This window comes from Lutra lutra, chromosome 14, assembly GCF_902655055.1.
Source record: "Lutra lutra chromosome 14, mLutLut1.2, whole genome shotgun sequence".
In the NCBI taxonomy this organism is placed as follows: domain Eukaryota; kingdom Metazoa; phylum Chordata; class Mammalia; order Carnivora; family Mustelidae; genus Lutra; species Lutra lutra.
Window position 1 is genome coordinate 81,935,466 of NC_062291.1, and position 16,116 is coordinate 81,951,581.

Sequence of the window (16,116 nt, forward strand, 5' to 3'; positions counted from 1 at the left end):
GTGTGTATGTAATCTGTGTGTACAAACTGAATTTCAAAATCTAAGCAATATAAATATAAATAACCTGGGTTGGGGGAAAATACAGTTGCTGAAGGAGAAAAAGACTTCAGGCTAAATACAAGCAGTATTTATTTTTTGCTTTTCTACTTAGTTTACATCCTTTCTCTCTTCAGTAATAACAAGTAATATGGGTAGGAACTGATTTAGCACGACTAAGTTAATATTAAGGATACCATTAGTTCACATACACACACGTTTAAGGCTTTAGAGAAAAATGTCTTTCCCATGTCTATTTGACTGACCAGCCCAGTTAGCTAATTTTGTTGCTAAATAAATTTAATTTATTAAATTACAATGCTAAATACAGTTCATTATTAAAAGAAATGAATAGGATTAAAATAAAGGCTTTTTAAAAAATAAATACTTCTGGATAAATAGCAGGCTTCAAGTGAAACTCAGTTTTGGTTTCCTTTACAGGACTAGCTATTCACAGTCAGACAGAACTACTTAGCACGCTTTGCCAGTGTCTCCTGAGGAAGTCAGAATCTGAGCCAGCATGAAGACTGAATCTTGTCTTTGGTCTGATTTATAAGTCATACTTTTATTCTAACCATGTGCAAGGTGGAGGTTATAGCATGGAAACTAAAACCTTAGTAAGTGTGATTTTTATTTTAGCTAATAAATTATAGCCTTTCTTGTAGTGAATTTGTCTTCTTAACAGAGTTCACACTATAAATGGGGTGAGGACTTGGCAAACAGAGACATAGTAATAAACACATACAAAGTGAAAGATTAAGCTTTTCAGGTCAGGAAAAATCCCTGAGAAAGGGAAGCAAAAGCTTCTGTTACTCTGCCTAGGATTTTTTTACTTTTCTTGTTAAAAATATGTGGCAGGATAATACTGAGTTGAGAAGGGATATAAGTAAATGAAGAGTCAGGCTTTAGTGGCAGCCATTAAAAAAAGTAATTATTAAATTTGCTATGGAAGTTACTTCATAAATTAGTTGGCATTAAATCATGAAATCTTCATTTTAGTGTAGTGTTAGTAATAAGCCCAGTGTAGAATCCTATGAACTTTTTAAAATATTGAATATAGGTTTTTAGTATGAATTGAATTTTGAATGTATTTTAAATACTGAATATTTTGAGTATGAGTATTCAAAATTCTATTGGCATGAGTATGCTAGTAGTTATCTTAGGGACATTCTGTTGATTTTATTGTCCCAGTAGATGATGTATAGTTTTTATTTTTTTGTGCTTCAGAGATAACTAGATTTTGAAGGGTGTAGGCTATCAAGGAACTTGATCTGTATTTCATAGTGTTACTTTTCTGATTGTAAGGATTACTTTCAACATTTTTCTTTTCTGCCTGTGCTTAATAAGAGCAGTGGATAAGTAGCACTTTTAAGCTGCTTTTTCTTCCTTAGCAAAAATGATAGAGTTGACTTTGATCTTCTGAATTCTTCAGTGAATCAAGCATAAGGATACTGTACCTAGATAGCATAAGAATCTATGTTGTTCATAATTTGAGAATGGTTACGTGTTTAAGTTATTTGATTGTGTTCTTTCCCTTCTCTTTGAATCTTAACTATTGGTTACTCTTCTAAATCGATGGTGATGACCTGGCTTAAATTAAACATCTATTAGTGGCCTCTCTGTTTTAACTTGCTTCCCTCTTAGAACAAACCTCCCTTTATCTTCTGCTTATCCCTTTTGCATTCTAAAGTACAATTTCATTAAATCCCTGTGGTCTAAGATTTTTCTTTGGAAACTTGTCTCTGGTGTCTCTAATGGAAATTGGAAAAGTAAGGATAGTTCATTGCTAAATCTCACAGGCTGCTTTTGTGAGATTTATATTTTATAAGTTGAAGGGTTCTTTTGGGGCACAGAGATGGAATTATGTAGTTATTGTTTTAATAACTATGTCCTAATTATTTATAGCTTCCTGCCTGACATAACTCACTTCAAGAAGAGCACAATGTCAGAACGTGGAATTAAGTGGGCTTGTGAATATTGTACGTATGAAAACTGGCCATCTGCGATCAAGTGTACTATGTGTCGTGCCCAAAGACCAAGTGGAACAATTATCACAGAAGATCCATTTAAAAGTGGTTCAAGTGATGTTGGTAGAGATTGGGATCCTTCCAGCACCGAAGGAGGAAGTAGTCCTTTGATATGTCCAGACTCTAGTGCAAGACCCAGGGTTAAGTCTTCATACAGCATGGAAAATGCAAATAAATGGTCATGCCACATGTGTACCTATTTGAACTGGCCAAGAGCAATCAGATGTACCCAGTGCTTATCCCAGCGTAGGACCAGGAGTCCCACAGAATCTCCTCAATCCTCAGGATCTGGTTCAAGACCAGTTGCTTTTTCTGTTGATCCTTGTGAGGAATACAATGATAGAAATAAACCGAACACAAGGACCCAGCACTGGACTTGTTCTATTTGCACGTATGAAAACTGGGCCAAGGCTAAAAAATGTGTTGTTTGTGACCATCCCAGACCTAATAATATTGAAGCAATAGAGTTGGCAGAGACTGAAGAGGCTTCTTCAATAATAAATGAGCAAGACCGAGCTCGGTGGAGGGGAAGCTGCAGCAGTGGGAATAGCCAAAGAAGATCACCTCCCACTACAAAACGGGACTCGGAAATGAAAATGGATTTTCAGAGGATTGAATTGGCTGGTGCTGTTGGCAGCAAGGAGGAACTTGAAGTGGACTTTAAAAAACTAAAACAAATTAAAAACAGGATGAAAAAGACCGATTGGCTATTCCTCAATGCTTGTGTGGGTAAGTTTCTACATTTTTTGAAAGGGATGGGAATAGGTATTAAGAATGACATGAAAGATGTAAACAGTATCAATATTATTTAGGATTTAGGTCATTCAGCATTATAGCTGTATTCCCACTAAGCATGCATAAGAATCTATATTTGTGATCGTGTTATAGCTTTATCCTAAATCGTCTCCATTTCATTGTGTGTCTTTCTGTCATTAAGGAGAAAAACTTTCTAAGTTAAAGTTTTTTACACATCAGTAGGAGAAAAATATACCTGGAGTTTGAAACTGCTGCTCTGTTCATTTTAACAAGATGTGACTGAGGAACAACCAGCTGCTGCTTCGGAGTGTTTGTAAACAGTGTGAGCATCTTGTGATGACAGAAGCTTTAGTCAGATGTTAAAAATATCACAAAAATGTGACTTCAAGAAGTTGAACAAACATAACATTGACCTTGAAAATACCGATGTTAATTTAACATGAATGTCATGTAGTTAATACTGGCGGATTTTACAAAACTGATTTCAACGTAGCCAGCTGGATTCCACAGTTCAAATCATGATGTGTGTGTGTATTGTGGTTTTAGTGCTTCCTAAAGAAATTCTGGATATTGATTCCCAGTTACTGGTTCAGACCTGTTGAAGGACCAGGACATGTTGGAGAGTAGGGTTTTCTCTAGTTACCAACCTTGTCAATTAAATGTTTGTGATGTAATTCACAAAAGCAGTTATTGGACACCCTGTGCTTTTTTGTTTCTCTTGAGTAGGTTAGCTTTTTGAGTTTTATGATTTAAATTATCATAATTTTTGATAATTTAATGGGGTTTAATTATCCCCACTGGGGATATTTTGGGTGGTGCTTGCTTTGACATTCTGTTTTTTTTTGTTTTTTTTTTTTTAAGATTTTATTTATTTATTTGACAGAGATCACAAGTAGGCAGAGAGGCATGCAGACAGAAAGAGGGAAGCAGGCTCCCCGCTGAGCAGAGAGCCCATGTGAGGCTCCATCCCAGGATCCTGGGATCACGACCTGAGCCCAAAGGCAGAGGCTTTAACCCACTGAGCCACTCAGGCACCCCTGACATTCTGTTTTGTAGAGAAAATTTTTGTAAAGGATTATTTGGAGTGACTAACGTTAAATATTGTGTGGAACAGTAGCTAAGCCTTAAATACAGCTTAGCTGTATGTGTATGTTTTTTACAGGTATGAATTTCTTTTGTTTACCCTCCTGAATATAGTGCCAAGAACAGAAGATATAACTATATGAACTTGTAAGTCCTAAGCGTAGATTTCAAGAAATCTGAGTTTTTTATTTTAGTTTTGTTCTGGTAAAAAGAATGTCCCAGAAGGTGAGTCCTTCTGAACACCAAAACACAATAGACACTTAGTAACTCTTAGCTCCAGTTTTCTTCTGTCCAAGGACTAGGGATGAGAGCACACTGACCCATTTTAGATTATATGTGTTTTTCCATTTCATCCCATAGATTTTTTTTTTCCCCTCCAAGTTGGGGTACCCTATATGGCATAATTTTCCTTTTTTTTTTTTTTTAAAGGAGATACATTGTATTTATTTTATTGAGGCCAAAGTCGACCCTTAACATAAAATTCACCATTTTGAAAGTGAACAAATCAGTGTCATTTAGAGCATTCACAGTGTTGTGCAGCTACCACCTGTCTGGCGCTAAAACATTTTCATCACGCAGAAGGAAACCCTGTAAACCTCTACCTCCCCTCCTCTCCCAAGTCCCTGGCAATCATGTCTGCTTTCTGTCTCTCTGGATTTACCTATACTGGATATTCCATATAAATGGAATCTTATGTGACCTTTTGTATCTAGGTATGATTGTCTTTAAATTACCTGAATGCCTTTTGGAAACTCTTAAATCGTTTTTGCAGGTGGTAATGGACTAAGCATCCATTTAGTACAAGGTCGTTTTATAGTACACGTAAGTTTACAGATGGAAGTGAAGTACATTGCGACGATTATTAACTTCTGTTGGGGTCTTAGAATCCTTTAGAAATCAGAGATTCCTTCTTCAAGTTAGTGTATCTCAGGACAAGTAATTCTGCTTTGAAATATTTTCTCTTCTTGAAACACAGATTAAACGAATCAATATAACTTTGTCTATGTGGCTGTTACTTCTTTATGATGACTCTCATTTTGTTGCTACCTTTTATTTCTTTCCACATACCCTTATTTCTTTTGGGATAATCATCTTTGTACCTCTTTGCATTTTGATGGCTGTGATTTCATTTTAAAGTGGAACAAAAACTTAAGCCAGCAGGTCCAGTATTGTGTTTGATCTTATTTCATTTACCAAATGGTTTGTTATTAGGTCCCTGTTCCCACCCACTCCAGAGTTTCTAGGTTCTTACGGCTAAGTATTAATTGTATTTAGTTCTTAGTAATGTGCATTCTGTTTTCCCTATCAACAAATACTTTTAACTTCACCATACAATATGGTTCTGAACTGTTGTACCAGAAATTATGACTGTGTCTTTATTGGGTAGTGCTATCTTGATTTGTAAACATCACTGAAATATGTGTAAAAAATTTTTTTGTTTACCTTGTGTTTAACAGAAGCTCACATGTACTGAACATTAATCTTTACCTCCCTTTTCCTGCCTACTTTATGTTCTCCAGGTTTCATTAGATATGGTATATTATGACTTGTCCATGTTAGGCATTTAAGAAAATCATCTCTGTGGTCCCCTTGGTAGCACATAAAAAAATAATCTCTGAAGTATATACACTAAGTATAAAGTATTTACTGAGTATAAAATTTATACTAAATTTATAAAATGTGAGACTTAGCCCCTTTGAAATTGGAAAAAGTCTCAACCTTGTAGCTGGTTAAGATAGAATTAAGGAGGATTCAGTTGTTAAGAAGGCAAGTAAACCAAAGTGCCAGCAGTATTGAGCAAGTTTCTTTTTTACATGACTGTTGGGTATAATTTTCACCTAAGTCATTATTACTATCTTAATGTAGTGAGCGGACATTGGGGACAGTGATGCCAAGATCTGACATCAGTGAAAGTGGAATCTGGGAGTAGGAACTGGGATGGTAAAGACAGAGGTGTGAATTTAAATGTGCAGTTGTCTCTGGAATGTGTGCAGTTTGGTGCCAGGTGTTTTCTGGGAGGTCATGTTGGTGCTAATCATAGACTGCCTTTCCGGCTGGATAGATAATGTCCCTAGAGAACAGGGCACTACTACCTAACACACCATTTTAGTTCTGCTATTGTATTGAATCAGTTGCCCTTTAGAAGAACATTTTAATTTGTGACCCAAGTTGATCCCTTGAAAAAGTACTGGGTCACGTAAGAATCCCAAATTAAATCTGGTGATAGCTTTCTGTCTTCCTGAACCCTGGACTTGTGTATCCAGTTGTATACACCACATTTTGCCTTGAATAGCTAATATTTCCAACTTCTTTCCAACTTATCGAAGCTGAAACTGAACTGGTCTGCCCCTTAAACCTATTCTTTCGTAGTTCCCTTCTCCCTTGATGGCTGGTTTATCATTCTACCGGCTGTGCCCAAAGCCTTGGTCATCCTTGATTCTCCTTTTCTCTTACGCCTTTCCTACTTGTGAGAAAAACTACTGGCTCTACCTTTGAAATACGTACAGGATCTGCACTTCCATAATCCCCTCTGTCCTTTTTCTCTTTTACAAATTGTTCTCCTCATAGGAGATATTCTTCTAAAACTCTGCTCGAACTAACTCTTCAGTGATCGCCTGTGTTGCTCAGAGTAAGAGCCAGAATCCCTCAAAGACGATCTAGGCCCCACAGCTGAATTCTGCGCCCCGCCCCCCGCCCCCCCCAACACATTTCCTCTCCCACCTGTCTGTTGCTCTCCACTCATTCACTTTAGCCACTCTGGCCACCTTTCTTCTCTACAAATAAACCTCAGGCCTTTATACTTGCAGTTTGCTCTGCCTGGATTGCTCATTTCTGGACTGCACGATCACCTCATTATTAGTTGCTTAAAATTCTTTTCTCAGTTGCAGCCTTCTCGGTGAGGCTTCCCTGACTGCTCTATGTACACTTCCAGCCCTGTCCTCATCCCCTTCCCCCAGTTTTAATTGTCTTCACAACACTTGCCACTTTATTATTTGTCTCTTTCTTCCTTAGAATTTAAGCTTTGTGAGTGGCAAGAATTTTGTTTCCTTCACAGCTATATCCTGGTACTTAAAACAGTGTCTGACATGTAGCAGACATTCAGGCATTTGTTAAATCATTTCAGTGAATACGTCCTTGTCGAACCTGGCATCTGGACAAATAGAGCTTTCTGCTGCTTTTCTGAATTTCTAGATTTTTTACTTTCTTCCTAGCTTTCTGTATTTTTTTTTACTTTACAGACTACTCCTGAGACTTGACCCTTTGGGAGCCATTTGACTTCTCCCTATCAGGAAAAGCTAGGAAATTGGTACAACAGAGTCTTCTTGGAAGAGGCAGGCCCCAGTTTATCACTAGGCAGCCTGTGGATATGAACAGTCTGAAGTCAGATTTCTTTACCTTACATTTCTCTGTCTTCCTGCCTTCACTGATGAATATCTGACAGTTTGGTGAATATATGATATAAAGAAAAAAGTCATGTGTATGCTGTGCCTGAAGTCCCAAAGCAAATGCACTTTTTACTGGAACACTTTATAGTCCGTCATCCTTGGATCTGTTGGTGCGGTTTGGCATTTTGTCTCCTGTCTCCAGCAACAGCTATATCTTTCTTACGTTTAGCTTGTCAGTGACTCTGCTAATGAAGATGGGAAGGATTTGAGATTGGGGATCAGGGTGGTGGTGAAGGTTTAGAGGTAAAGTGGTGTAGGCTTGAAACTGGATTTTTATGCCACTGCCCCATGGCAGTGGCATTACAGAAAATGTGTGCATCAGTAAAGTCTCCTGTTGCTCCCAGGCTTTGGGGTGACCTGAAGCATGCACTTGTGTCCCCTATTGAGAATCGCTGGTTAAATCGTGATTTCCTTACCAGTGAGCAAGCTGAGACGGAATCATGATGATTATAGTCTGGGGTATGCCTGAGCAAAATTTTGATGGGTCTAGAAACTTCAATGATTTTTTTTTCTTTTCTTTTTTTTTTTTTTTCTTTTTTAAGATTTTAGTTCTTTATTTGAGAAAGAGAAACAGATAGCAACAGAGAGCATGAGCAGGGAGGAGAGGGAGAAGCGGGGAGCTGAGTGCCGGGCTTGATCCCAGGACTCTGGGATCATTGATCTGAGCCGAAGGCAGACCCTTAACCAGCTGAGCCATCCAGGTGCCCCGTAACTGATTCTTAAAACATAGAAAATATGTTAGAATTGACTTTTTCTTTCAAGTTGTCTGCAAAGATAGTTCTGTTTGATCAAATATTTCCCCTTTTCTTGTATCGGTGTTGAAAATATTTGTGGCCGTTAATTTCTGTCCTGATGCCAGTTGTATTTTGGTTCCTTGCCTGTGTACCATGCCTTACATAGCCACTCTGGGGGCCGGGTGGAGCTGCAGAAACACCGCTAATTTATATAGTGCTACACATGTTGGAATGTGTTTGTTTGATTTCACTGATACTCTTGTTTTCCTTCTATTTTTTAATTTTTAATTTTTTTTACTTTTGTCATTTTATGAAAAATTAGCAAGTTATAGGCTTATTACATTTAAAAATACTCTATTTTGCTATCATTATTAAGAATTATGGATACGGATGGTTTTTCTCAAGGAAATAATAGTTTACTTCTATTAAGGTTGTAGTGTTTTTCTGGGAAAACAAATGTGTTGCAAAATGTAATTTCTAAGGTAATTTATGGTGTCTGTATTATTTAGTTTAGAGATAGAATGTGTCTGGTCACATGAGTGTTGTGCAATAATCCACACAAAATTGTATTAACTTCAACAGAAGAAAACGTCCTGTACAATTAGTTTTTGAGAGATGGTAGTACTATGAACTGGAATGGTAATAAGGTGATATCACGTGTAACAAGGAAAGTACCACATCAGAACAAAACAATTGGAAATCCTTGACGTAAGATACAATGGCGATTTTACCTATTTATTAAGATGTCTTTGTGGCTGACTTTTTAACTTTAGAGGAAACCGAGGGCATATAAATTATTATAAGGAAAGACATGGAAGACGCTTTTATTCTCTAGTTTTGTGTTCTTTAGCTTTTAAAATTAATTTGCTGCAGAGCGATACCTTACTGATGACTTAGTTGAAGGCATAAAACATGAAATATCTTGCAAAATAGGCTATTAGGGAGCGGGGTTACGTGTCTAAAGTTGTATTTTTTAGGTGCCCACTACTGCTTGCTTTCACTCTACCCATCGCCCCCTTTTCTGATTTACATGACTGATTAAAATAGTGTAACAAGCAGAATAATGCCTTCCTGCCCCCCAAGACATTTAAATTCTAATCCCCAGAGTATATGAATATGCTACTATACGTGCCAAAAGGTATCTTGCAGGTGTAGTTAAATTAAGGACCATCAAATGGAGAGATGATCTCCTGTTATCTGTCTGGGTAGGCGGGCCTAGCACAATCATAAGGGTCTTTATAAACAAGAGGGAGACAGGAGAACCTGTGTCACAGAAGGAGATATGATAGTGGAGCAGCAGAGGTCTTAGTGGTGTAGGACCATGAGCTGAGGAATGCTGGCAGCCTCTATAAGCTGGAAAAGGCAAGGCTCCCCTAGACGGTCCCCAAGGAGCACACCCTGGGCTTAGCCAGTGAGAGCTATGTGGAATGTTTGGTCTTGTCCAGATTTTAAGATAAAAGATTTGAATAGTTTTTAAGCCACTAAATTTGTAGTAATTTGTTAGAGCAGCAATAGGAAATTAATACAAACTTTTTTTTTTTTTAAATTACAAATAGCAACATCAGGGTGTCACATGTGCTTCTGATCTACTGGTTATAAATCACAGGTTTCCATAACCCTGGCTTGGGTTTAGTTAATTTGGTAGAATTGCTCAGAGAACTCAGGAAAACCTTTTGCTTACTAGATGACTAGTTTGTTATAAAAGGCTAGAACTCAAGAACTAGATGGAAGACACGCAGAGGGCAAGGGAGGGGCCTTTCTGTGTCCTGTTGGCTGCCACTCTCCTCGCACCTCTACGTGTTCAGCAGCCTGGAAGTTCTCCAGCCCCCGTAGTTCTAGGATTTTTACCGAGGCTTAATTACACAGGTGAGATCAATCAGATCATTGGCCACAGGTGATTAATTCACCCTCCTGCTCCTCTTCTCTCCCTCGAGATGGGCGTGGAATGGGGCTGAAAGTTCCAACCCTCCAATCCCAGGGTTGGTTCCCTTGGCAACCAGCCCCCATCCTTAGGGGTTTTCCAGAAGTCACCTCATTAACATAAGCTCAGAAGTAGAAAAAGGGGCTTGTTTTATGAATAACAAAAGACATTCGGTTTTCCCTTTATCTCTCTGGAACTATTTCAGGAACTGGGAACAAAACTAAATATTACAACAAAAGATGCCCCTAGGGATCTTACTTCAGGAAATGGCAGGCGTTTTAGCAGCTATGTGCCAGGAACAGTAGATGAAGATCAAGTATATATTTCTTACTCACAGTGAGTTTTTCTTTCTTAGTTTTCTTTTTTTGTTTTTGCTCTGTGTTTGAAGGGAGTACTGTTACAGGAACTTTGGAATAATGTTTGATGCCTGTGAATACTGTTTTCAGTCTTGCCCTTTTTCCAAGTCACCTAACTGAATACGCCTAAACGAAAGCTGATTGTTGAGTGCCAAGATAGTCTGTCACTTGCTAAGAGTTCTGGGCATTCTATGGTTAAGTCATGTTATTTGAACTTGGATGATTTTTAGTATGGTACTTCTGTAGTATTTGTTTGCTTTGCTTGGCTTAGCCTGTGCTTGCCTGTTTTCAGTTTGGTGGACCATAGGTGTTTGGACAGTCGTTCTCCCAGTCCTGTGGATCTGCTTCGTGTGCACCATCACTTCCGAGTTGGTAGCCCAGTTGGTAGCCCAGTAGCAGATCTTTGTTCTAATGTGTAATTTTTAGAGATCATCTTCTGGGAGTTCAGAGAGGGAGCTAGTAAAAGAGTTCACTGTTCTGATAGATTTACGTTATGGTATTTTTTAAGTCTGGATTTATACCAGGATGCTAATTAGCTGTTTTGAGTATGAACTTGTTTTGTATTGGTACCAGACTGAGTGTTTTACTGAAAGATACTCTTTTGAGTTAGAGTTCTTTTTCCCTTAATACTTTGCTTTTTTTCCTTAATACCAGGAGAAACTGACAAAAGGTCTTGGGTCTTAATAGTCTTTGACATTTAAAAGCATCACATTAAAAAAAAAGCCCATTAAAAAATAAAAATGTTTTGTTAAAATATCCTATTGAAAGCTTTTAATAGAATCCTAAATACATGCAGACTCCTGCCGCTGATCTTCGGCACTGCATCCATAAAAGGAAAGTGTGCTGCTAGAGTGCGGGCACTGCCTTGTATGTCCTTGGTTAACTCTCGGTCGTACTCTTATGTGCACATGTGTGTGTGTAGCTGTCAGAACTGAGGTGTCTTTTCACTCCATCCACGTTCATACTTGTGGATCTCCTTCCTCTCCAAGGTAGTTGATATTATAGGTAATAGAATTATTTTTAGCGCTGTGAATGGAGTAGCTCTACAGATAGCTTTTGTCTTGTTTTTCTTCAAGTTTCTAGTGATTGGAACTCTGGATATAAAATGCAACTTTGTGTTAAATGATTTCTTAAGAAAATCGTGATAGTTCTCAACAATGTACTGAAGATTGTAATCAGTAAGGAACATGCGCATACTTTCTCCTAGCCAGTTCATTCTGGCTTTTGAAGGTGCTTCCTGACATCTGGGATGAGAAGGAAATTTCCAGGAATGAGTGTGTCTCCTAAGACAAATGGATGGGAATGGCAGAAGTAGAGCCTCTGTGGTGTACTTCTGGTTGCCTTTGGTCTGAGACGCAATTGCTGTCTTTTAGAAATGATTGATTACACTGGCCTACCAACTAATAATGTGCCTCCTTATGCTGCAAAAGGGAGTCTGGCAGGTGATTCTTGATTCTGTGGTACTGATCTTTAAATATGCATTGTTGATTTAGTAAAGGCTTTCATTTTTAAAAAGCATTGTATTAAATGAACATATTGAGTTATGAAATCCAAGTGTATTGCTTAAATACTGAATAAAAAAAGATGTGTTTAGACTCCAGTGAACTTTACTGTTAAATAACTTTAATTTAAAACACTTATTAAAGGAAACTATGCACATTAAAAAAAATCAAGCTGTAGAGAGGGAAGAGTTTATAAAGAAAACCCCTTTTTCTTTTTTTCACTCCCAGTCCTGCTGTGCAGAGACAACTTTTCCCCCCATTAACTTTTTATTCTGAGAAATTTCAATTTTTTTTTTTTAAAAGATGTATTTATTTATTTATTCGACAGAGACAGTGAGAGAAGGAACACAAGCCAGGGGAGTGGGGGAGGGAGAAGCAGGCTTCCCGCCAAGCAGGGAGCCCAATGTGGGGCTCTGTCCCAGGACCCCGGGATCATGACCTGAGCCGAAGGCAGACACTTAACGACTGAGCCAGCCAGGCGCCACTATTCTGAGAAATCTCAAAACCTGCAGAAAAGTTACAAGTATTAACTATATATATGCCTTTGACCTAGATTTTCCAGTTGTTGATACTTTGCCACATTGACTCTCTTTCTGTATTTCCTGAACAATTTGCGAGGTAATTGCAGATGTCTCGACATTTGCCCCATATAGTTCAGCATGTATGTCCTTAAAACAGACATTTTCCCTGCATAACTATATAATATGATTATCAGAAAATTTAATATTGAGAGTCCATATTCAGTTTCACTAATAGATTTTGCTGCAACCCCAATCAAGGGTTGGACATCTTCTCTATTAGTGTTCTCTCGTTAGGCCCCTCATTTTAGGCCCCTCATTTCTAAACAGTGCCTCAGATGGTTTTTGGTTGTTTTTTTATTTACTCTTTCATGAGATAAACATTTGCAAAGAGTCCAGGCAGTTTTTTCACAGAATGACACTCAATATGGAAATTATATTAGATTAAATTAAAATATTTTATCTTTTTTTGGGGGGAGGGAGAAATACTACATAGGTGATACTATTTAAAGCAGCACCTCTGATATGTCTGAATTATGTCCTCGTGTCATGTTTTTTTTCTCTGTTTTAAAACTTTAAATGTGGGGGCATCTGGGTGGCTCAGTGGCTAAAGCCTCTGGCTTCGGCTCAGGTCATGATCTCAGGGTCCTGGGATCGAGCCCTGCATCGGGCTCCCTGCTCGGCAAGGATCCTGCTTCCCCCCCGCCTGCCTCTCTGCCTACTTGTGATCTTTGTCTGTCAAATAAATAAATTAAAAAAAAAAAATCTTAAAAAAACCCAAAAACTTTAAATGTGGTAAAATACATGTGACAAAATTTGCCATCTGAACTATTTAAGAAGATTTATTTATTTATTTTAGAGCACAAGTGGGAGGGGCCAGGAAAGGGAGAGAGAATCTCAAGCCAGCTTCCCACTGAGCATGGAGCTGGACATGGGGCTTAGTCTTGGGACGCTGAGATCACCACCTGAGCCCAGATCGAGAGTCGGTAAGTAACGGCACCAAGCAGGCGGCCGCCACCTGAACCACTTGTAATGTACAGTTCAGTGGCATTAAGTACGTTCATACCATGCAGGCATCACCACCGTCCATCTCTGGAACTTTTTTCATTTTGCAGAACTGAACCCTGTACCCGTGAACAAGAGATTCCCATCTCCCTCTTCCTCCAGCCCCCAGCAACCACCACTCTAGTTTCTGTGCATTTGACTGTTCTCTGGGTACCTCACATAAGTGGAATCACATGGTGTTCTTTTGTGACTCGCTTGTTTAATTTAGTGTAATGTCTCTAGACTTTATTCCTGTAGCAGCACATGTGAGAACTTGCTTCCTTTTTAAGGCTGAATAATACTGTACATACCATATTTTGTTCATCTCTGGAAGGACCCACCAATCTTCTTGTTTCATCAAGTTTAGACATTATGTACTGACTTCTTAAAACAGTATATGAGAGTTTGGTTCATTTTTAAATAATAAAAGCAGAGCATGCTCATTGTAGAATATTTCAGAGATAAAAGCTGTGAAAAAAGTAGTGTAAAGCATCCGTGTTTAGAGGAAATCTGTCATGTTATTGTGTATTTTCAGTGTTTTTACATTTACTTATTTTTATGTAATTGAAATTGTACTTCTTTTGTTGAACATTATATTCTGAAGTAATAACAATGTTTTCATCCAAAAAAATGTTTTCATCTTTTAAAAAATGAGTGTGTAATAGGACATTTAAGTTGCTATACTTTTAACTTGCCCCTTAGCCTTTGGGTTATTTGAACATTTTTTATTCTGATAGTGTTTTGCTGAGCAACATTGTCAGCATTTTGAACTATTTTCTTGGGTTCGACAAAAGGGAATTACATGATCAGATGATACAGACATAGGCGTGTTGGTGATTAGCTGCCCGGAAGACTGCCCGGATTGTCACCCATCAGCAGGGCCAGAGTGATGGTGTGGCTGGGTCTTTGCTGGGATTTGTTAGTAAGGGAAGCGTACTATCTTGCCTGGTCAAGATTTGTATTTTTCCCTGTGAATTGTTGATTTATGTCTTCTGCCCATTTTCCTTTTATTTTTGTAGCAAATTATATGAAGTTTAAATATAAACACACTAAAAACTTGCATCAGTCATATTTGCAATGGAATTTGCAAATTCCCCCCTCCCCGCTTTTTTTGTGGGGAGTGTGGGGAAAATTATGTTAATGACGCTTTATCTTTGTTGTTTTCCTCAGTCTTTCAGATTGAACTAAGAATTAAAATATTTTTCTAAATTCCATTAATATGATTTATTAATTATTTCCCCATACCATTTGGGTGGTTTTGTTATACATAGGATGATTCTACGTCATTTGTTTTGAGGCTATTTTGATGTTTGTTTTTTATATCAGTATCATACTTTTGCTTAAGTAATTATGGCTTTATTATGTATTTAAAAATCTGATAAGGCAAATGTTCGTCTTGTTCACCCTCCAGAATTGACTTTGGAAAAAACTGCACTTGGTGCAGTTTTTACCTTTTCTTTGTTGGTCCATTTATTTTCACACTTAGATATTCATGGAGTGTTTTCCCAAGCACTGTGAAAGAAGTCATGGCTTTCAGGGAGCTTGTGCTCTGATAGAGGAAGATAAAATTTAATAAGTCAGTAGAGCATGATGAGTTTAGTAGAGGAAGGATAAGGTAATAGAGGATCTGGAAAGGGGTTTCAGGAGGAAGTGACATCTAAGCCAAAACCTTAAAGAGAAGAGGGAAGAATGTTTTGATCTGAGGGAATTGCATGTGTTAAGACCACTCAGAGTCAAGAGAACAACTGATGGAGTTAAGCAGGGTTGATGTGTAGTGTGGGAGCTGCAGAGTAGTGCTGCGGGGTGATGCAGCGGGGTGATGCTGGACCTTTCAGGGTCTGTGGACCTGGTTGAGGAGTTTAGCTCTTAACATAAGGACAGTGGTAAACATTTAGAAGGAGACCGCCTTGATCAGATTTGTGGTTTAGAATGATCACTCTGGTCAGTATGGAGACTAGATTGGAATGGAGCAGCACTTCAGGCAAGCTGCCCACTGGAAAGAGGACATTAGAGTAATCTTCGGGAGAGTGCAGCCTTGACCTAGTAGAAGAGAGGCAGTGGAGATGGGATGGGGGATGTATTTGAGAGAGACTTAAAAGGCAGGATTGACAAAACTTGGCAAAGTTGATATGGAGACTGAGGGAAGAGGAGTTAAGAAAGATGTCCAGGGTTTTGGTTGGATCATTTCTCCTAAACACAGGAGACGTGAAGTTCAGTTTTAGACAGGATGTAGTGGGACTGTCTAATGGGTTGTGGGATATGTGGGCCTGAAACTTTTGAGGAAAATCTGCCACTTCGCTTACATGGATACTTGTGTGGCCGTGGGTATTCACTGAAACTGGAACTTTCTCTCGCGGTGGCAAATCATAGGAGCTTTATAGTTTTGTGCTTCTACCCAGAAGCCTTATTAAGACAGACTAAGGAACTTTTTTTTTTTTGGACTAAGTAACTTTTTAACATCTCTTCCATTTTGATGATTCTGTCTTGATTCTATCAGTATCTCTGGCTAGAAGAGTTACATGGACGTACTATGAACAGTATAATGTTATATGTCCATAAGAGTCTTTCCTTTTATAAACTCTTCCATGACGTGTGAAAGAGAGTGGGCTCAACTGTTCAGTAGTTCCTTCAGGCCTATCTAAAATAGTGTAATTCTAAAAATCTAAAATTTGGTTTCAGATGCAGCCAGGATA

At 38.3% G+C, this 16,116-nt stretch overlaps 1 protein-coding gene across 3 annotated transcripts in view; it reads left to right on the plus strand.

The window, feature by feature from the left end:
• The window catches only part of ZRANB1 (zinc finger RANBP2-type containing 1), a 58,637-nt gene that overhangs the window by 19,032 nt on the left and 23,489 nt on the right, over positions 1–16,116 (plus strand). Inside the window, exons 1-2 of one of the 3 annotated variants that reach the window (XM_047703469.1) lie at positions 517–653; positions 1,942–2,792. In XM_047703469.1, the coding sequence (XP_047559425.1) occupies positions 613–653; positions 1,942–2,792 (892 nt within the window). In that variant the 5' untranslated portion in view covers positions 517–612. Of the gene's footprint in view, positions 1–516; positions 654–1,941; positions 2,793–16,116 lie in introns of those variants that run through there. The other 2 variants (XM_047703470.1, XM_047703471.1) reach the window with 2 other exon arrangements.